At 39.7% G+C, this 23342-nt stretch overlaps 1 protein-coding gene across 7 annotated transcripts in view; it reads right to left on the reverse strand.

The window, feature by feature from the left end:
- Positions 1–2308: 2308 nt before the first annotated feature.
- The window catches only part of LOC101164874 (tensin), a 119976-nt gene continuing 98942 nt past the window's right edge, over positions 2309–23342 (reverse strand). For 2 of the 7 annotated variants that reach the window (XM_023964926.1, XM_023964939.1), the window contains 17 exons: positions 13494–15167; positions 13065–13145; positions 12668–12831; positions 12138–12264; positions 10057–10131; positions 9481–9507; positions 9271–9352; positions 8581–9125; positions 8415–8501; positions 8192–8320; positions 8010–8105; positions 7778–7927; positions 7191–7217; positions 6146–6314; positions 5867–5935; positions 5745–5774; positions 2309–4899 (listed from right to left, as the gene is read on the reverse strand). In XM_023964926.1, coding sequence (XP_023820694.1) covers positions 4770–4899; positions 5745–5774; positions 5867–5935; positions 6146–6314; positions 7191–7217; positions 7778–7927; positions 8010–8105; positions 8192–8320; positions 8415–8501; positions 8581–9125; positions 9271–9352; positions 9481–9507; positions 10057–10131; positions 12138–12264; positions 12668–12831; positions 13065–13145; positions 13494–15167 — 3662 coding nt within the window. In that variant the 3' untranslated portion in view covers positions 2309–4769. Of the gene's footprint in view, positions 4900–5744; positions 5775–5866; positions 5936–6145; positions 6315–7190; positions 7218–7777; positions 7928–8009; positions 8108–8191; positions 8321–8414; positions 8502–8580; positions 9126–9270; positions 9353–9480; positions 9508–10056; positions 10132–12137; positions 12265–12667; positions 12832–13064; positions 13146–13493; positions 15168–23342 lie in introns of those variants that run through there. The other 5 variants (XM_023964932.1, XM_023964935.1, XM_023964928.1 and 2 more) reach the window with 5 other exon arrangements.

The following is a 23342-nucleotide window of genomic DNA, read 5'->3' on the forward strand; positions in this document are numbered from 1 at the left end:
GTCATGGTAGGGAGAACACGTCAATGTAAGGGTGGGGTCATTTTTACCCCACAAGATAACACAAGGGTTAAACTATTTTCTGCCACCAGAGATCAGTTGACAACAGAAAAATTGCTTTTATCAAAGGATCCGACGTTTTGATAGAAGTGTCACATACAATCAGGGCCCAACCAAGTCTCCTGCCACCAAGATTGACGTTTACCTTTAAATCTGAGTGAAGGATTTCTGTATAGATTAGTGTCAATACAGATACAGCAACGAAAGCCAGCGCGCATTTGGTTGGAGCGAGTTCCTCCCTTCCAGCACATGATGTGACATGGCAAAAGTGCAGAGCGACAGCGCCCGTGTAATCTGTCAGGGGGAAGTGCGTCATGCATTTCTGAGAGTTTGAACACTGTCTGAAGCCCTGAGAAAATCTGACTTTTTGATCATGTTGCGTTTGCTGCCTTTCTGCACTTCTCACAGCTTTCACTCCAGGGAAGGCAGGACAGAGTCCACGTGCCAAAATACAAAAACTACAAAAAAAACACCAAATGTTGAGATCACGGGAGATGATGGAGACTGAATGAGAGTGTTTTCCCTATGCTAAAACCTCTCACTATGTGAAATACAGTCTAATGAGGGATCTGTGGAAAACTGACAATGTGTTTAGTTATAAATATGTTTCTTATAGTTTTGTTTTAATGTGACAGAAGCCTTCGTAATTATCCCTCTCTTTTATCAGAATTGACCCAAACATTCAAAACTGCATCTCAACAGTTTAAATACATTATATTTTTAATATTTCTTTAAGTCTGTCTCTTCCGTTTTTCAGAATAGGATCAAAACATTAAAAACCAAATCACCAAAGTTCAAATTAACAATACTTCTTGGCCTACTTAGTGATTAGGAACATTTCCCTCCTGCAAATACTTCTGATGTAGATATGCGCCCCCTTTCAGTTCAAATTTCTACCTCAATTAAAAATCTTCCTTTCCCTTTTTGAATCAAATTATTTTCTATTCCATTACTTTCTTGGATTTAGTTTAGTCAAATTTTTGTTTGGATTTTATTCAAAAGTTCGACTTTTTTTCTGCCAGTCAGTGTCCCACCAGGATTGAGTTTTTAATTACCACAGCTAATTTTGTCATTTCTAATCCCCCCATCGAAGCCTGCAGCTTCAATTCTACTTGGCGCCGTTGCTTTATCCCCAGTTTAAACATCATAGCAATTGTCAATGTCTGTTGGTCGCAAGAGCGTTGGAAGGAATCGCCTTATTTGCTGCGGAATGTGACGCAGGCTGATGACATCATCCGCTATTGGATTGTGTTCAAATACATAAAGTGCAATTTAACATTTACTTAGTTGGAGCGATTAAAATACGTGATGGCGCATTAAACTCGATCCATGTAATTGCCATTTCCACGTCCCAGGATTTCGAAGACAAGGCTGCAACTACTGTATTCTAAATACGAGAGGTTGGACGTTATCTCATTCTACTGCTGTTCCAAAAAACCAACAAAAAAAACATTACATTTTTACCACATAGATACTTTTTAGCTCTATAGAGTAAGTGGCAAATCATTATAAATATTCATTTAAAAAAAAATAATTGTTTGATTTGTTGGGCCTTTTTAAACAAAAAAGACACACACAAGTGTGTATATACATGTGTGTGTGTTTATCCCTTGAGCTCCCCTATGACCCATCCTTACATTGACATGTTATTCCTACCATGACAAAGGTGGACAAAGGTGAAGAGGATTACATGTAATCCATGGACACCAGTGAAGATCACAAATCATTGAAGAAAATGGGGTCAGTGCACTGTCGTGTGGGGTCTAGATGACCCGACTCCTAACGTTAAAGTTAACAGATGGTCCAAGTATTAACACCAGAACCATAAATAGAAGAAAATAAAACCTAAAAGACAGTTTTAGAGAATAAAATCACCAGTAAAATTACCATAAAAATAGGGGGAAAATATATATATATATAGATATATAGCATATACATATATATCTATATATATACACATATGTGCATGTAAAACTAAATCTCAAAGCTTTGTATATACCACTATACATAAAATACCAAACCACTGATAAGCTATGAATGATTGCGCCACCAGCCTGGAAAAGTCTAAACGCCACTGAGAACTTTGTTGCGTTTATTGCGGAAAATTGCAAACCCGCCAACCTTAGTATAAATTAGAACGCACAATTGCATAAGGGACACGATACGATTGATGTACTTGCGATGAAGTACAAACCAGGCATCATGCACTTCCTTGCCATGCCTTGCGCACAGAAAGAACCACAAAAGTTGATGTAACTGACTTGTATTGCTTTAATGTTTTTTTTTTCTCCTCAGGAACAGGTAAGCCATGACAATATAACGTAAAATGACAAGCGCAAACAAAATCTGAGACCCTTTTGTACATCCCTAATGGTACATTCACACATTTGACACCCATCTGTACAAGAGGTCACAGGTTCTTGTTTTTCTTCAATCACACACGGTAACTATTGACTCAAAGCCAACAGATACAATGGAGTTTCAGAGTCTGTCACATTTAGGCAACGTTGAAGGATACGAGTGTTTAGGTTTTTTTTGTCCTCTTCAGTTTAAGTGCTCCGTACCTCTTTGCTTTAAATTAAGCGCCACCGTCATTAACACTGACTGATCAAACTGCAAAGAAAACAAATAAATAACAATAAATACCTTTTGTTTAAATCTGGGAAGCTGCTATCAAGTGAAACGGGGTGGGACCCTATTTAGCTCCAACGTGACACCCACCTGAAAGTGATGTCACTCCTCTTATGGCATAGTGAAGAAAAGTGCATTGCTTACGAATACATTTTGTTGTGTTTGCTCTGGCACACTAGATGAAAACCAAGAGGTTGTCTACTATATATTAAATTAAACTAAACCATGTAAACATAAAATAAAATAAACATGCAGTCTGCGTGTTTATATGTGTACATCTTTGGCAAAAAAAAAAAAAAAACATTATAACTGTCATGGGTGCACACTGACGGGTTTACATATTGCATTTGGCTTCTGGACTTCCCTTGTCTTTTTTGATTTTCCGAACTTTTTTCTGTTTCTGTCCATGCAGTCAAGCCTCCTGGCCTCCGTCCCATACATGCCCCACCTCCTTCTGAGAGAACACGAAAAACGGGCAAAAAAAAAACAGAAAATAAACAATGTACAAAGTAATGTACACCATATATTTGAACACGTTTCAAAGTTCTCGCTCTTTGAAATCATTAGCCAAAATAAGTAGAATTTCTTTTGTTTTAAATCTTAACCCATAATCTTTATCTAGACTGTACAATATATGTATATATGAGGAATTATGAGGGACCAAAGCAACAAAAATAAATACTTTTTCGCTATGTCACCTTTTAAAGAATCTATTTACATTTATATCAATTTTTCCTTAGCTTATTGTTAACACGTGATCAACAAGCAGGCATTGCGCACAGTGTTTTTTTTTTCTTTTCTTCTTAAATTCTTAAATTCCTCTTTGTCCTAAATGCTGACAACATGGAAAGAAAAATAAAATTCGATTTAAGCCGAAGAAAAAGGTTGGATGTATCACCATTATGGGATCACAATGGTTTGTCGGGTTTTTTTCTTTTAGGACTCTGAAGGAGTATAAAAAACATGTCGTCTACTTCATGCAGTCTTTGACAAGTCATCAAACCTCGTGTGTCGAAAGATCTTTTTTTTCTTCTTCATTTTTTAAAAGCACACAAATGTTTTTTGGTGATTTTTCGTTTTTTTTTTTCCTTTTGAGGGACAACAACATGCATAAAGAACAGTGCATAGGTCCAGGTCATCGGGCCAGTCCCTGGTGGTTTTCCAGTGTGTGTCTATCAAGAAATCCACTACTGCAAGCAGGTGCTGATGAGGGAAGGGGAAGTGCAAGCCTGAATTTGTGGCGCCATCTAGTGGGCAAACAGTCTTCCTCCCTTTGTGTTGTGTTGTAGGGAGTTTGCAGATGAATCACCTGTGAGGCATCCAATAGTGGCTGTACCAAAGTCAAATTTCAATGCCTCAAAGCGAGGACTTTTGTTTTTTTTCTTGTTATTCCTACGTTTTTGAGTCCGGTCTGCTATGCACAGTTTAAATCAGTTAATTTTTTTTTCTTTAATCGCAGAGCCCTTTCCAACACACAGCAGACCAGTTCGTGACCTTTCGAAGGATGATGTTTAGTGGAAAGTAGAAGAACCAAGCTTAAAGATCAAGCTAACATGCATAATGTCTTCAGACATTGTTTTGCAAAAGCCGTTAAGGCTGTTTTTTTTTTCTTTTTTCAAGTTCAAGAACAAAGCAGGTTTTTTTTTTCTTGTTTGTTTTGTTCAACTATTCTTCTTTTAAAAAGAGGAAATAATAAATGGCTTAAAAGCTACATCATTCTTGCACTTGTATTGCAGCAACCTTTGGTAAATGAATCAGAATAAAGGGGAAAAAAATGCATGGAAACACGTGAGTCCATACGTGTTCCCCGAATGAGCTTAGCCTCGCTCCTTGTGTCAATAAACCCCTGCAATAGCCTCTTGTGTTCGTCACGTCACACATCCTCTAGCTCCAGTCTGGATCCATACCCGAAGCCTTCAAACTCCGAAAAAGACAAACCAGGCAAGGCAGAGAGGAAAAACTGAAGGAGAAACCAACCAAGAGAAAGAAAAAAAAAATCCAGGACATAATCAAGTCCCGAAGAAAAGAAATTGACACCCAAGTCAACGAGGATTTCCAAACCGCCACCTCTGTAGACTTTTTCACCGGTTCAATGTCTTGGAGACAAAGCTGACGATGGCTGAGGCAGGCTGATCTGGGTCCAGCTCCGCGAACAGGTGGCTTGCATTGTCTGTTGTGCTTCCTTGTTTTCTTGCAACAAATCCAAAAAGCCTAAAAAAGAAAAAGAAAAAATCAAAGCAAAACAAATTGAGTAGTTGCCGTCTTGTAGTCAAAAACAAGATGCGTTCACACCAGACGCAATTCGTGCCGCAAATTTGCATTTTTTGTTTAGATGTGATACGAATTTGTTGCTGGACGCTCCCACCACAGGTGGGAGGAGTTAGTGTTCAAAGTTTTAAGCCTCATCACTACACTGACTATGTTTCTGTAAATCGTATATACAGTCAATATATGGAAGAGATTCATGACGTATGGAGATCAGGTTTATTTATTTGGGAGAGCTCTACAAAAACATAGCATATCATGTCTCCCTCCATGTCTGGTTCCATGAGATCACTCAGAGGCTCTCCCAGTAAGGTGAGGTTCACCGTCTACGGCCACTGTCTGGCAGTGCTTCCTTCTCTCTGTGACTCAATTTGATGACTTGCTGTCCCTCATCAGTCCCAGGAGGAGAAGAAAAGAATCTATGATTGTCTCGATACAAATTAGAAATATATCTCAAAGTTCAGCAGGAGAATGATCAGATTTACCTCCATGTTGGAGGATGCCACCTGCTGTTTACATCATCAAAACATCAAGGGCCAAAGCCAAGTTCCTGATTGGTTGGCCCACCGCAAATTCTTCACCAAAGTCCAGATATTTGAACTTGCTCGACATGACCAAATATTTGCCATTCGTCTGAATTTTTGCCGAAAACGCGCTGTCACCAGACTGCCGTGGCTGACGCTCACATCTGATAGTTTCTGTAAATTGACTCAACATTGAACCTTGAAACTAACGACCCTCGTGAATCACATTTGGTGTCAACGCAGATGTAGAGAATCCATTGAACTTACTTCACTGAACCTCCTCCTTCTTTGCCCCATCTTAAGGTAAAAAAGAAGAAAGAAATCTTTAATTTCCATTTAAAAAAAACAACTTAAAATGTTTAATCCTGTGTTACAATATGGGATCTTACTTTCTATTCTGAGGGTCCATGTCACAGTAAGTTATTGTACTGATTGGATAATGTCGCCTAAAGAAAATCCTGCAAAAAGGACACATTTTGCAACAATTTTTTAACACTTATTAATCACCATAAGACATCAGAAAACATTAATTATAATACAATAAGATGACCCAAATTTGTTGAAATGTTCTATAGTCCAAACCACTTCTGTCCTATTGAGCTAAACTCAGAAGTACTGAGAATACAAACAATCTGTTGTCACGCTGGTTGTCACGTTTGCAAACTCACTTCCTCTGACTGTCGGTAAGCGTGATGCCTTGCGTTGTCACTTTAAAGTGGACAGTAGTGGCAGCGGGGAGGGGGCTGGTTGCCAACGTCTGACTGATGGCCTTGGCGATGGCCTGGGGCCCCGTGAGCGATTCCATGTCCACAGAGTTGATGTAGAGAACGTTGCATGCTGGAAGCGGATGATACAGATGCTAAGCAAGAGTGGTGTACGGTGTAGGCGAGCCAGATTACATGCTCAAACCTAAACAATGCCTCACACTTAGGGATGCTTTTACTGAATTTTATACCATGGTCTGGGTGAATACTCGATTCTGATTGGCTGAAGGGGTATTCATTAAAAAGCGATAATGGACACCTAAAAAAGAATTTCTGGTCAAATAGCCTGAATGTTCTATATTATTGCGCTGGAATAGAAACAACAGTAACTTTGCGAACTTTGAAAAAAAATAATTAATTAATGAAAGAAATAGTTTGGCGGTACACATTCATTGATCAGACATAATGGTGGATTTCTGGAAAACTACTTTGTTTTACCTTGAAACAAAGGTCAAAAACAAGGAGTACGAGGTGAACTTTCCGTCTGAAATAATGCTTTGTACTTGATGTTTAGCTTATATACCACTTTCCATCACTGGTTAGTTCTTAAACACTAGTAATGGCAGAGCGAGAGGCAGCTTTGGTACCCATTACCATGACAACACATCACACCAATCAATTAGCTTCTAGTGAAAAGCGATTTAAACGTAAAAATTAAAAGTTTAAAGTATTCTTAATTGATTTAATATTTGTTTCTTTTGTAAGTGAACATGGCATAAGTAGGATAATGCCCATTGAAGTGTAAATTATCAGAAATAAACCGACTATGCAGAAGAAACCATCCTTTGCTTCCGTGTCGTCCATTAATTTCTGATAACGAGCACCTTGTCAGGAATTATTCCCTACATGATTTACATGCATTTTTATGCTTTTGCAATGTCATACATTGTTATGAGGGCATTCTCCATGACTTAAAGTAATAACAGTGAGGAAACGATCAAGTATTTACCATGGCTTTCCTCAGGAACCTTTTGAACTGTAAGATAAAGGTAAGAGCATTTGAGATCAAGAACAAATGTAGTAACAAAAGAACATTGTTGTCATTTGCATGTTCAAATTGTCCATTTTGTGTTTTTACTCGACTAGCTAGCATGCTAAAAAACACTACTTTAAGTCCAATGTCTTGCTAGAGCAAGACGTCACATCAGTTCCTGTCTTTTCAGGGTTTCAGATATTAATTAGAGATTGAAACAATTTTCATCACCGCACAGATTCTGGTTGAATTTCTAGCTAAAATTAGGCTAACACTTGGCTAATGTTCACATCCATTATTATTATTATCATTATATCTATGTGTGTTTTTATTTTTTAGTTAGTTTTAAAGGTAGTCAATGCCTCACAAGATTGTCTGAATGGCTTTTTTCGGGCTGATTTAAACTAGAATGATAGCAGTTCTAGAAACTTACCATGCAAGAATCTATATAATTGGAAATAATAATCCCTGTTTTTTGCAAGCTCTTGCAAATCAAGTGTACCATCATCTAAACAAATAAATAAATAAATAAAAAATATTTCCCAAATTCTAATAAACCTCACCTGCTTCCTGTTTGAGAAGTTCAACAACTGGATCAGTGGGTGTGGCAAGCTCCAGTGCTTCTTCGTTGGGGTCTTTGGTGGGGATCATGAGCTTACAGGGTAGAGCCAGTGGGGTCATCGAGTGTTGGTACACAAGAGCAGAAAGACATCCTGCAGACACCAAAGAGTACATTTTGTAAAAACAAATGTGACCAAACTACAGTCTACACAAACAAAGACCATCTGAACTCACCAAAATACGGCTCGTTCGGACAACCCTTCAGGCGGACGCCTTTGGGGCTCGTCTCAATAAGGAAGTGCCTCACCAGTTCGTTTGTCAAGTCTCCAACTGGGGTAAAAATGTAAACAACTTCAAGTGTTATGGATTACATATCGGCGGAACACCAAGAAGGGGGAGTGGACAGAAGTTTTTACCTTTTTTGTTCTGCTGAATTGTCGGTGGGGGGCATGCCACCTTCATCGCCAGACCGTAGGCTCCACGGAAAGAATGGCTGTCTCTAATGACGAATGCCCCTGGTTCTCTGTCCTTTAACAGATTGATGGCTGAGGGGAGAAAATATATGGAAAAACTTAAGCAAGGAAAGAGATGGAAAGAAAAATTCTGACAGAAGAAAAGGAGTAAAAGATCACCAAGTACCTTGCTCTCTAGAGATATCTGGCTTGTACCAGAACTTGGAAGTGTCCTGCACAAACTTTACATTCATCTTGATGTCAGGATAAACATCTGTTGGGACAAAAGGAGATAAATATTAGTTTTCAATCTTTTCTTGAGTACTAGCAGGGGACATCGCATTGCATCTCACCGTAGATGGACTTGGAGACATCGGGGAGTGTGTTGGTCAGGTTGGGTGTGCTACCCCCACTGACAGGGGTCATGATCTTGTTGTCTGTTCTCTCGGCGTCCCCGCTGGACATGTGCCTCTTTTCAGGGAGCTGGGGTGAGACGGGGAAGGTGGGCGTGGGAGGTGGCTGGGCGCTTCCCTGACGGGAGGCAGCGCCCATCTCGTCTGGTGTGCTTTGGCCACTTCCCATTGTGCGACGACCCATCATGGGGCTTTGAGGGACCCCACCTGATGCTGTTTTGAGGTTGCGGCCAATCAAAGGACTGGAGGGTTTGCCGGCTGGGGATGGGTGTCTGGCCAACGAAGGGCTTGCTTGACCAAGACGTCTCTGCAGGGCGGGGCTTGGTGGGGTATTGGTAGCCACAGTGCGGTGGAGGGTGTTTGGACTGCCAGGCACAGTGTGGACACCCATGATGTTGACCTGGGAGCCCTCGGGGGAGGCTGGTCTGTTGGTGTACATGAAGGAGGGGCTGTTTGGAACCTCGTCTGAAGAATCAGTCCACCTGCTGAAAACCCAACAACACACATCAATTCAATCAGATATTTTTTGGATAAAACTCTGGTTTTCCAGAATCAAAACAACTGAAGTCCTTTATATTGCTTTTTTACCCTCAACAAACATAAACATTTTCTGTAGTAGGGATAACTCACCTATCTGTGGTGTGGACCGGACTGCTGGAGGAGAGGGGAGCACTGAACGGCTGTTGCCTCAAGTCCACAAAACCACGATTATCTGGGGAAGACAAAGAAACACAAACTCACTTCTTTTAAAGCCCATTTCTTAATAAAAATTTTTTAACAGATGTCAATCTAATTCTGGTTTAATGCAAGCTGGCATAATCGCTCACAAATTGCTCCTACCTTGGTGTCCTTCATTAGAATCAGAATCTGACAGCACAATATAGACAGGAAGTAGAAGAAGAAAAAATAACAGTTTTGGGAGATAGGGGGCAGCAGAGGATAAGAAAAGAAACCTCAGTTCTGCAGAGTCAGCTGCAGAGCTGGATAATGCAGTAATATTAGAGGATCTGGCTAGAGGCCAGCCTCCATTTATGAACTCCTCTAAAGCTCTTAGAAGCTCATGTTTTCTGTCTTAACATTATGGAAATATTGTCAAATGTAAATTAACTAAACATTTTAGTTCCAGTATCACCATTTTTTCTTTTTGTAAAGCATCTTTAAATTAACAAGGTTACCCAGAATCAGAATATACAAGTAAAAAGTACAAACATAGAGTTCAATTGACAGAATTCTTAATCAGAAGTTAAAGACTTTATCAAAAATTTGACATTCCGAGGTAAATTCTTTTCTGGTCAGTGGATCACTTTAGTTCCATATGACATCATGAGATCAGCGATGTTATGTGCTGATGAGTTCAAACCTCATGTTCATTTTCATGCCACATCCCAGCAATAAGGAAATACAGAGAATGCTGACCTGATCCACCTTGTGGATGAGGCTTCAGTCCCAACGCAGACAAAGGAGTCTTAGTCAGACCCGGAGTAGAGCGAGCTACGAAACAGAGTATTTATTAAGACATGGTGTTGGGAACAGAACACTGTTTAAATCAGGGAAGCCAAGCACAAACAACCCAATGCATGAATAAAAAAGTACCATACTGCAAAGCTATACACCTTTGCAGTTCATTTAGCTCAGAAATAAAAAATGGCTTTTTAATAACATTGTTTTTATGATCATGCAGATGTAAGAAGGTTGACAAATAAGGTTGAGTTATTTCCAAAATTGTTTGACACCAAGCATTCTTCTAATACATTTGCCTTGTTTAAAAGGTTTTGCTTGAACAGTAATCTATAGTGAACTCATTGGCCAGATTGGTGATGTGTATTGGTAAAGCATAAATCACAACTGCCCTTAGGGGTGGATACGGGCTCTCTGGGGCAAAAAATGGGCAAACCTGAATGGGGTACGCTGGTGACCCACATGAAATATTGAGGTCGTAGACCACTTGAGCCCGTAGAACGAAAAGGTTCATGCACATTCATGCACAAAGCAAGGCTAAATAAGGTGAGATGTACGTAATTTTCATTTGTCAACCCCGTCCAAACCTAGTGGATTGCAAAAGGGGCCCGTGAGTACTTATTATTTTACTAGTTTATGCAATAAGTGCTTGCGGACTAAGTCTGTTATAAATTAAACAAACAGTTTTTGTGGGCATCCTACGTAGTTACACATCACGTATCATACCCTGTGCGTGTTGCCTTCACGCCCGGTCAGTAAGAGGCCAGTACGCACATATTATGCAAGACTAGAGTCTGGCGTAAAGGCATCGTACGACAACATCGTACGTACGTCATAAGTGTGTCCCACTTCCATTAGCCTTACAAATTCTTCGCAATACATTTACCACACGCACAAAAGTTGTACGTTCCATTTTCATTGACGACCCTTAAGGTGGCCGTACGAGGCCTGAGGGAATTGCAAGACACACCTGCTCTCCCCTTAAGATACGGCCACTCCTGTCTATGAACCTCCATGGCTCGAGACAACCCAAAAACCTGCAGCAACTATACAATTAATCTCTGTATGGGTACACGTGATTAAGGCTTAGTGAAAACATACGAACTTTGGAAACAACCTGGACTCTGCTCAAATGCCAGGCAAAGATACTATGTAGAGATTCAGGACTGACTGCAGTAAAAGGGGGAAACACTGTCTACAAAAGCTAGAAAAGCAGATACCATGCTGAAAGCTTTATAGTCCTCAATAAAGGAACTACTTCATATTTCCATTTTAACCTAAAAAATCTAATTTAAGAAAAAGCTTTAAAATACAATTTTAAGAGTTGAAAAATATATTGATCTATTGATAATATATATATATATTGTATCATATTGTATAAACGCATTTCTGAGACCCCCCATCTCATTTACTCAATCCAAATTTCCCCCAGAAACCCAACTTGATCCATGTTTTCTGCCCTGCTGTTCATTATCATTCCACTAGGGGCAGTAGAAGAGCTTTTCCTGCTCATTTCAAAATGGTTGCCTTCAAGAAATCTAAACAAAATCCACTTTTGGCGGGAAAAGGTTAAGCTAATTTTTTGAAAATTTATGATGAAGATAACATTTAAAAAAAGAATAACAATTGATGACTACTTTCTATATTGAATAAATTCAAAATTTGTTGATAAATAATTCTTGATAATACAGTTACACTATTTTGAAAATGTGTGGATTAAATTTGAGATGGTGGGTAATCATAACTGATACTAAAAAATGATATTGAACCTTTATTTTTGTTGATTTCCGGGTTTACAAAACATTTTATTTTCAAAAAATTGAATTTTCTGTCCATTCTATGGTGTAGTGGACTTCACAATGTTGATTGATTGCCAATTTTTAAATCTAAAAACTGTCTTATCTACTTTTAAAGCCAGTTTTGACAAATGTATATTTACTCATTAATTTTTGTACTAATTTGACATCAGTTACAGTCTAAATGAGATGAGTTTACAGCGTTTTAATTGTGCCCCATGTCTGCAGTGAGTGTGAACCTACACGTGTTGAAGTAAGGGCTCTGTGGCGACATGGTAAACATCTCACCACCGCCCCCAAAAGTGGGGCTGTTGGCGAATCGTCCCGCCTCATCATCCTCAAACGCCTCACGGTAGCTGTGCATGGGACCCTGTAAAAATGTAATTCCATTACTTTCAAAATATCACAGGGGTAGTTTTTACTTTTTTTACAATTAAACGTCAATCTATACAATTTATTCACATATGAAAGAAATTTGTTGGATATAAGACAGAATTTTTGAAATGTTCAATTTATGATTAGCTTTGATTCAACTGTCTTTTCTGTTTCAATACTAGTTATTATGGGCAGAATACAACTTATTTTTGGGGATCAAACCACTTCCAGTATAAATATATATATTTTTATTTTATGAAAAATAATTTCAAACTCTGACAACAAAAAGTATTGGATGTTTAGAGCAACAGTTGCCATATTGTCATTTTTACTTTGTATACATCGAAATTGTAAGAAGTTTTAAGATCACAGGTCTAAAATGCTTAAAGTCTTTTCACCTCTCTTGGTCTTCCTCCGGGATTAAGAGCCAGATTGTTGGCGAAGTCTGGTGAGTGCGCTGCTGACATATTGTCATGGCTGCTCTGGTACTGGCCCTCACTGGTGGTCCGGCGTCTACCGGTCTCCTGTGTTACCTCTGGGGTCATCCCTCTAGAGCGAACACCTAAAAGCATCCAAAGTATTCACAGTTTCTATGGTTCTTATATGTTCTCTAAAAACTGGTGCATAAAACCACAATCCTAATAATTAAGATGGGATAGTAAGTGAGGTTGGGAGAGAAGGACTGGGTTGTAGGGAAAAGACGGTTAAACAAATTTTTAAAAATGGTTAAAAGTCATGAAGAAAAGAAAACATTAAAGAATGCAGGGAAAAACATAAACTAAAAAGTGAACAAACCAGAGAAGGAATAGGAGCGATGACGGTCACATTGTTGAGGTGTCATGCTTTGGCTGATGCCTCGAATGCGAGCGTTGTACTCTTTTTCCATGGAGGGTAGGTCAGGTGGTGAAAGGAAGGTGGCAGGTGGAGGAGGAGATGGGTAAAAGAGGTGCAGAGTGGGGAGAAATGGCAGGAAGTGATTGCCATAGCCACAGTTTTTACCCAATAGGACAGAAAATATGAGAACACAAAGGAATCGAATGGAAGTGACTTGTAGATGAATGATTTGTGGAAGTTTATTCCGAACCCAGACAGAACATGGAGGCTGAAGCCTCTGAATATTTGGTTGTCCTTACTCTCATTTCAACCCATTAGCTCTGCCATACTTCATTTATAGAGTTCATTTGACTTTAAAACATAACCTAAAGCAATTAGTCAAAGCCTTACCAGCTATGCGGTGAGCGACAAGGCCTTCTAAGTTTAGTGTTTCCTCTTCTGTGTCTTGTTCTTTGGGCAAGGGTGAAGAAGACAAGTCCTTCAGCTGAGGGGTAAGGGCGGGTAGTGGGGAAGAAGAGGTGCTGCACCCTGGGTATGGAGATGACCCTTTCAGATCAGGGGAGTGTGAAACAATGCTGCCTGCATATGAGTTAGTTGGTGCATGCTGGTGGAAGTTAGATGACAAAACACTAGGGTGGTTGTAAGGGGATTGGTGTGTCTGGAGGTAGGGCTCAGGAGTGTGTGTTGGAGTGATGGTTTGCTGTTGGTAGCCAGCGTTTGACCTCTGTGGAAGTGAGTGCGCCGATGAGTCCGTGACTGCACTCTGGTTCGTCACTGTTGACACTCTTCCAGTGGTTCGTAGAGGCTGGTGATATGCGTTGTTGACTGACCCAGCATTCTTGTAGCCATGAATGGCAGACTCTGCTTGGTAAGAGGGTCTGGCTAACGTTTGAGAAAAAGGAACTTGGGAGGAATTAATGATATTCTCCCCAGGCGGTGCACTGTGAGATTTGGACAGATGGGAGTTGATTGGGTCCAGGTCGAGCATCAGCATGTTAAGTGCCTCAATGGACTGCTCAATGTCACGCTGTGAAGCAGAAGTTGGGAAATGGGGCAAGCTGTGGGTAGATTGAAGAGGAGGCCCAAATGGATCATCTGGAAGACTATGTTGGTGCCAGGCGCTCAGACCTCGTTGAACAGCTTCCCGGCTACTGGTGCTCCTCTCAGGAGCCCTGGGCATTAGTTTAGGGTTGGTCTCAGGACTACTGGCTGTTGGATTTCCGAATGACTGTGAACGGTACATCCCAACTCCATTATGGTAGTTGTATTCCCCTTGTGGCGATGATGAGTCCAGCGACCTTTCTTGCATGGTTGTAGGGGTTCGTACTCCATGCACAGGCATCTCTTTCAGCTTTTCCCCAGTAATGTTTCTCTCAAGATATGGACCGTCGTTCTGCCCACTGACAGGAGTCTGGGATTGGTAATAGAGATCACCTGGAGTTGCTTGTCCTTCTAGGGACGAGAGCGTGCCCAAGCTATCCACACTGTTACCTTCCTGGCTATTAGGCAGTTCGTCATCAAGGATATCTGTCTCCCGTTCTCCTGTTGAAGGTGCACCAACTAGCCTGTTGTGGCCCCCGTTGACGTGCACCTGAGCAGGAACAAGGTGCCTGACTCCCCCACCTGGACTAGTGGAGGTAGACAGGTACGCTTGCCTCTGAGTAGGTGCCTCGAGACCGCTCAGAAGCTGATCGAGCTCGCGTTTTTCCTGCGGGCTCAGTATTTGGTGGGTGGTCGGCGGGTTGTTGTGGCTCACGGCACTCTGCAGTGAATGGTTGTGCTCATCTGTACGATCGGTCTTGACAGATGCGGTGGAGTTTCCGGAATCACTGCTTACAGAGAGGGTGTGGTCAACAGCAGGAAGAGATGTGTGGCCCGTCACAGGAAGCGAATGCTCGGTTGTTTGCAGGGAATGGTTGGTCTGTGGCAAGGAGTTCTCTGCATTTGTCAAGGACTTTTCACAGACTGGGAGCCCATTGACAGTGACAACTCCCTCAAGGGAGTCTTTTTTGCGAACCCTGGCATATAAACTTCCATCAAGTGGACCCTGGGTATGAGCAACATCTGAAATTCACAAGGAGACACATGGAAAGGATTAAAACCTTACTTATTTACTGGTTTAAAATAGCAAAATTCTATTTAAACTTATATTAAATTAAATTTTCATTTGACTCTTGCAATCCTGAATTTCCAACTTCTGATTTGGGGTTAGGGCCCAACTACCAATACTTCAACTCTATTAATAGTCAGTTTGCAAGTCATGTTTCATCAGAGGTTTCAGAAGCAAGTGGCCAACCCGAAACAACCATATGGAAATCTTACTGTAGTAATACAACAAAAAGTGTCACACCACTGTTGTCTTTCCTTATGCAAGACACATTTGCAAGGTGATACGCAGCATGTACTCGACCGTGGCTGGCTCTCATGTGTGTGTGGGATGTTCCAAATGGAGCGACCCTCGGGGACAGATGGTGAATCGCTCGGACCGCAGCTATTTAAAAACCCATGTCGACAACAACTTCCAGGCACACAAGCAACAAGAATGAGAGGGGACGACGAGGAAGGAGCTGTAAACACAGCTTGCTCCTGTGGTCTTTCTAAACGTTGTCACATTATGAGAGTACAACTTTTGGGTTTAGAATTACACAATCTCAAGTGACTGAACTCTGCAGTCTAAGCAGAAATGGCTTGTTTTAAGTGTGACAGATCAGGTTAAACTTAAAAGCTTGGTTGCAAATACAACCAGGAACAAAACAAAGACTAACTAATGTTTTTATCTGATATTCATTAAAGAAAACTGCATAAACGTCAACATCAAAGTATCAAACTCCATGGAAACACACTCCTTACCTGTTTTTTAAGTTGATGAAATTAATTTTTATGTTAATCCTAGAGAAAATCCTCGAAACTAAGTACATAACTCCTTGTTTTCATTCACTGGAAGGTAAGAAACTTATGTTATCTCACCCCTTTTTTTGTGTCTTCTCCTAACTCCCTCTGCCTAAACATAAGCTCTTCTCAAGCGGTGGACTACACCAACTGAAACTCTGGGAGGGACTCCCCTACCTCCTCCTCCACCCAGGTTGCCTAGGAAGTAGTGTTATATTTGATAAATTACGACTCCCACTTTTATTTTGAAACCTTTTAAGGGTCATTAAGAATCCATCCATCCATCCATCTTCCTCCTCTTATCCGAAAGAATATATTAATATATTAAAGAATATCCTTTAAAAATACCTCCCTGTGTCCTACAGGCATTTTGTGTTGTTGTTTTTCCAATAGGGTTTTTATTTTCCTTTATCTTTGTCAATTTAGTTGGAGTTAATTTCCACCAACCATTATGGGCTTTGAACTTTAAAAATGAACAGTTTTACACATAAAAGATAGTTTTTAGGTGTTTGGTGGAACTATTTTTTGTTTTTTGTTTTTTTGCTAAAGTTACTTTTTCAGCTGTAGGTTAAAACACAAAGGACAATGCATGACCTGACATTGTGGTTCCAAAACAACCAAAAGAATTCTGAAAATGTATAAAACATATTTTTTTTGGAAACAATTTGATCTAAAACAACACAAGAAAACTTCAATAACATTATATATTGGGGGGGAAAGAGAAAAAATTACAAAATTAGTTGTTTTCAATAAAAAAAGAAATTCAAAAATTAAAATGGATAACATAATCTACCTATCATTTTTAGCATCTTTATTAAGTTGCATTATTAAGTTTTGGCCTAAATGTACATTTTTGTATTAAAGACTCATAAGTGTCAAAATCCACAGAAATCAAATTGAAACTTGTTAGAGATATTTTGCTTGATTGTTTGGCTTATTCTTACATTTTATTTCTTTTTTATTTTGTTGAACCCATAATTTGGTTTGAGAGATTCACAATTAAATAGATCAGATTGTTAGGTTTTTCATTCTTCGGTCCGATTGGATTGGTCAGCTTGTTATTTTTTGGTTTGATTGAATCGTTTGGTTCTTTATTATTCAGGTCAGTTGGATTGTTATGCTTTTTATTTTTCAGTTGTATTGGGTTGTTCAACCTTTTATTTTATTTTTTTATTTTGGGGGGCTAATTCTGCTTTTTTTTTTTTGGTTTGATTGCTTTTCTATCTCTACATTTAGTATTAACATCTAGATAATTGTTCATACCTGATTTCAGTAAATTTTTCTAGCCTCAGGTTATGCTCCCCCACCCCCAAACTATCAATATTACATTGAATTCCTGCAAAATATTTATTTATTTGTAAATTTTGGTAGCACTATGGTCAAAGTGATATTTAAAATCTGTTGCTTTGGACCTTTTCAAAACAATTCTTTTTGCCCCCTGCTGTCCAAAAGCAAGAAATATGTTTTTTTTTTTCTGTAGTAAAGGCCATTTCAACATTACCCCACTAGTGTCAGGAATCAGAGCTCTGTCTCCCTCTCCGGTCACTGGATTATTCACTCACTACATCTCCCATCTGCCTCAGCAGGTAGCCCCCAGATGACGCTCACCTGAATCCTATTGACAATTATACGCCTGAGACTTAAGAAGCGCATCGAGTATTGCTCTGTGAAAAGTATTGTTTGTTCCGTCTTGGCTGCATTACCAAGCATTATTACTCTGACCTGACATTCTGTTTTCCTGATCCTGTTTTGATTTTGTTTGTCTACCGCCTGCTCCGACCCCACCTGATCTGCGACATCCGATGTCTGATATCTAAAACCTCCTATGCTCGTGATTGACTTCTGCCTGCCCGACCCTGCCTTAACTTCATATATATATGTATATCTATATCTATATATATATATATATATATATATATATATATATATATATCTATATATATATATATATATATATATATATATATATATATTTATTGTCCTGTCCAACAGCTGATCAGACAGATGAGAACTGAAGGCCTCTTGTGTGTATTCTACTTTCCCAACATGGGGTTATGAATCTTCTGAAACAAAAAGGTGTATATCTGAATAAACCCCTTTTGTAATTAAGACAAACCTTTATTCTCACTATTTACATTTGGAAAAGTTATTTGTTGGACCAGACGGAAAAAAAGAGGGAAGAAGAGAGAGGGATGTGTGTGTGTGGGGGGGGAATTATAAAGGGGGGGGGGGGGGTGTAAAAGTAAGTAAGAAGTTTATAATCATTACAGTCAGGTTTAGATGTATAACAAATCTATAATAAATGTATAACAAATGGACTAATAGATGCGTTTGACTCCTGTCAATGTTTCTGGTCAATAAACCTGCTGGACTTAGATCCAGGCATCTGCCTGCCTGTTTGTAACAACCAACAAACGCTTAAATCAACACTACAATGGTGAAAATGAAACATTTCCAGAGAAAAACATTTCTGGCTATATATATATATATATATATATATATATATATATATATATATATATATATATATATATATATACCGTAAATTCCGGACTACAAAGCGCACCCAATTACAAGCCGCACCCACCCATATTCACGTGTTTGACTGCTTATATACATACACAAGCTGCGTCAGAGTACAAGCCGCGCATGTGTTAGCCGATATTGTCATCCTGACAGATCACGCCCAGCACCCCAGAGTGAGTGCAATTTATTAACACATTGTGGGTGGTGCCAGTTTTGCCTCTGGGTCACGTATTTGAGTGTATCGACATCTGTCAAACAGCATGGACCTATATTCTGTTCACAAGTCCCTCAGTTATGGTGTTTTTATTTCATTTTTTTTTTTACTTATTGACAATCTAGGTATCTAACATAAAATTACAAACAGTAACCATATAATCAACATTACATCCCTCAGTTATAATGAGGAAATTTACATCCGCGATTCCACATTTCCCATGAGTCTTAGGGGCTAAAGGCGGGGCCAAAGCCCGGCTCGCCATTCTGTTGTACGTGTTTAAGAATTAGCAAGTAGCAGCAGTGCATGGAGGGGTGAACGGGAAAAGCTCTCCTTCCGCTTGTGTCGCAGCAGCGTTATGGGAGTAACAGGACTGGTTAGAAAACACACCGGTAAAATAAAGCAGCGGCGACTGAAAAGCGCGCGCCTGAGCGCGATACGCGCGCCTCAGTGCGGCGCGTGCGTCAGAATTCAGAAGCCTCTGCACTCCGTGGACGCCTCTGCGCTCCGCTCCCGCCCCGCGCGCTCCTTGTCTCCCCTTCCTATCTACTCCGACACCTCTGGCCAGGGCAGCTTCAAGGAGGAGCACTTCGTCCCCGTTGCGCCGGTGGATGGAGCAAATCGTTTCTGTGAAAAGCAATCGGACTTAATACTGTACGTTTTGTGTATGAGGGGCGGGTGCGTTGTTACGTGTGGGAGCCATCAGACTGCCATCGGCCCCGCAGCTCAATCAGCAGGAGAAGATGTCTCCAGCTCACACGGAGGCTGTGAGTTTTTCAAAGCAAAATTCCGCTTTTACGGTTTCCTTAGAAACCGTAAATGGAGTGTAAATTCACTCCATGCGCTGTTCTCTCCGTCACGCAGCAAACCGGCTTTTCCAAACCCGTTGGTGATGGTGGACTTTTTTACGCTGCTTTTAACGATTGCTTTTAACTTGAAAGCTTCATCATAATGTAGCGGCGATCACGTGCACGTTGGGTCTAATGGCCCCAAAGGATTCTGGGATGCGGCCGGGCATGCGTGTTTCGTTTTGTTGAACCATGACTGAAGTGTCTAAGACCTGAAGTCAAGTCCATGCTGTTTGGCTGCTAAGAGGTGTGTTGAATAAAAATGCCTCGTGCTTGGTGTTAGATAGAGAATTCAAACTATTCACTGAGTTCGAAAGTACGTACATGGCGGCCGCCAATTATATCCATAAATTAGCCGCGTCACTGAATAAGCCGCAAGGCTGTAAGCGCAGGAAAAAAGTAGCGGCTTGTAGTCCGGAAATTACGGTGTATATATATATATATATATATATATATATATATATATATATATATATATATGTCATTTATCCTTTTAAATAAAAAGTAACTGTAATGATGGTGCACACAGTGAAGCAATGCTGTTGTATTGTAGTTCTTAAATTGACTTTTGATTTGCTGCATTTATTTAGCACTCCCGTAGAAAAATGTACATGAACGTTTTCGTGTATGAGCTCACCGAGAGGTCTACACCTTTGAGATTTCCTGTGGGCTGCCAAATGGGTTTGTCCATTTCCACTTGTGAGGGCAGGTGTGACTAAGATTTAAAGAAGCATTCAAATCAGCAATGCTGCAGCCTGCTATTACAGCTAATGACCCAGATTACGAGTGACATAAACACGCAGGCCTCCGTATGAATAGCGTGAATGACTATGTGGTGTAGTCACCAAATAGCTGCAGCAGATTTAGACCTGTTGGCTCAGCGAACGCACATCGCTAACATGGTTTCTGAGGATTTCAGCAGGACGTCCTCTACTTTAAGGCACACTGCTTCGTACAATGTTTAGTAACACCAAAAACAAACGCCCTTTCTCATTTTGGTCCCTCTGGTGCTTTCCTTTATTGTGAGAGCGCCAGAGGCCGCTTGCACATAAACGCCACACCTGCCTTTAAACTGTTCTCTCTCAAGAGTTCCACTCGAGTGTCTCGTTGCTGCATCGCCGATCTAAAGGCAATTAAAAAGCCATTAAAAGACCTGCGGCCAGTGGTTTATTATAAATAGACAAGGTGTTATGAACGCTGTTATTGCTGTATCAAATGGACCGGCTGGGACGCAGATTAAATGCATAGTTAGTACACTGGAGATGAAGAAGCGGGGTGATTGATGCGGCCCATTTGTCAGCATAACCACAAAAGAATGCCATTGTATATCGTTAGAAGACCATCTGATACTGGTAAAGAGTGCGTCATTGTCTAAAGGTTTCTGTCATGATTTGAACTTGTCTTGTTTTTGGTCCTTGTTCTGTCTTGTTTCTGTTTCCTGTTTTATTTTGAAAGTCTCCTGTCTTGTCTGTTTTCTTGAGTTTTACTTCCTTTGGTCCCCATCTGCCCTGATCGTGTCCACCTGTGTCTTGTCTGCCCTGTCTGTATATAAGTCTGGTCTCTGCCTTCCTCCAGTGTTGGTCCATTAGTTATTCCTGTCCTGGTTGTCCTTGTCATGCCATGTTCCTCGTTTCTTGTTCCACGCCACAGTGAGTTTTGTTTAGTTTTGTCATCCTGCTCTGCAGCGCCTTTTATGAGGGGCCGTATAAGACATTATTTATTCTGAACCATTCACATTCATATATTCTTGCTCTCACAGTCATATATACTCTCTTTCGCATACATATATTCTCTTACGCATCCATATATTCTCTCTCTCACATTCATACATTCTTGCTCTCACAGTCATATATACTCTCTTTCGCATACATATATTCTCTTACGCATCCATATATTCTCTCTCTCACATTCATACATTCTTGCTCTCACAGTCATATATACTCTCTTTCGCATACATATATTCTCACTTGCACATCCATATATTCTCTCTCTCGCATGCATATATATTCTCTTACGCATTCATATATTCTCACTTGCACATCCATATATTCTCTCTCTCGCATGCATATATATTACTTTACACATACATACATTCTCACTCTCATTGTCACTCTTAAAAAAGAATGTATGTATGTGAAAGACAAGTATATATGAACGTGTGAGGAAGAGTTTATATGTGTGTGTGAGAGAGGAGTACGCATGAAACGGAAGTTACTTTGCATGAAAAGGAAGGCACTTTGAATTAAAAGGAAGGCACTTTGAATGAAACGGAAGGCAGATGATTTCTCGTGCTCTGATTGGACGAGAGGCCGCCACCTCCCATTTTGAACAGACGCTAACACGCACCAATAAGAAGGCCATCGGAACCTTAAGAAATATTTTATCTTCACCTCAAGTGGTCACAAATCTGTCTGCATCTCTAGAGACACAAAGGAATGTCTCAAATACCAATAATGGTAATAGAAGTGCCACCGAAACAGAAAATCCGTATCCACCTTATTCCTAGCCCCCATGAGCCTTTGCGTGAATTATGGGCGACACTTCCTGTAGACGCTGGAACACGCATTTACATTAAAACAAATTCCTCTTGTTTTCGATCCATAACTACATATAAATGTGGGAAAACCAGCTGTCATTTCTTAAAAAAGGCAACGGTGAGGTGGAGATGAAATATTTGTTAAGGTTCCGATGGCTGCAGGACCCCCGTGGCTACTTCTTGCCGGTTCGTTTTTTTAAAAAAATAAACTTTATTAACAATATCTTGCACATACAAAATACCAAACACAAAACTCCACTGTGTGCAAAATACAATCTTCACGTTCGCCATGAGAATGAACAAAAAAACATAATGATAACCATGTAAAACAGGTTATGCAAAAAGAAAACAAAAATAATAAGGCAAAGGAATCTGTTAAAGTTTCAGGAGAGACCATGTTTCAACTGTTCTGACAGCTTTTTTGTTAGTGGAAGATTTAATACTGTTCACATACAAAACCATTTCTTTCTGAAAAACATAAAACACGGTTTTTTTGTTGGCATATTTACACTTGTGTATAAAGTATTTAGCCATAATTATAAGTAAATTAACTATATTTTTTCTGCATTAAGTCTTTCTTGTGTAAAATATCCAAAAATAATATGCTCGTAAAATAATCTATAATCTTCACATAGATGAGTTCTTATAAAATGTATCACATCTTTCCAAAATAGTTGAGTGAAAGAGCAAAACCAAAAAAGATGAGGCACAGTTTCTGGTGAGGAATGACAGAATGAACAGTTTATGTCCAGATCTTTTTTAAACTTAGTAAAGAAATGTTTCACTGGATAAAATTTGTGAAGAATTTTGAAAGAAATTTCTCTGATTTTATTGGTGATGAAATACTTTTGTGGCAGGGTCCAAACCTTTTCCCACTGAATTCTACATCCAAAGCTGTTCCAGTATGAGATAACATACGGTTTTGTGGCAATCTCATTTTGAAACAGAGAACAGATACTTTGATTATTCCTGCTAGCTGAAAAACATACCTTTCCACAACACAAGTCTGTTAATTTGGGATTTCTTGCTTGTTCATGTTAGCGTCTGCACTGTAATCCCTAGCGAGTTGACTGAACTTAAAAATTATTTTGTAACAGATTACGCAACAGTTAAGTTATATTATTAAAACTTTTAAGTTAACATTTATTAAAATTCATATTGTCAGTTGGCTTACATTTGTATTATTTCATATAAAAAATATTAAGATTCCTCAACTTATAAAAGAG

The sequence above is a fragment of the Oryzias latipes genome, chromosome 2 (assembly GCF_002234675.1).
Source record: "Oryzias latipes chromosome 2, ASM223467v1".
NCBI lineage: Eukaryota > Metazoa > Chordata > Actinopteri > Beloniformes > Adrianichthyidae > Oryzias > Oryzias latipes.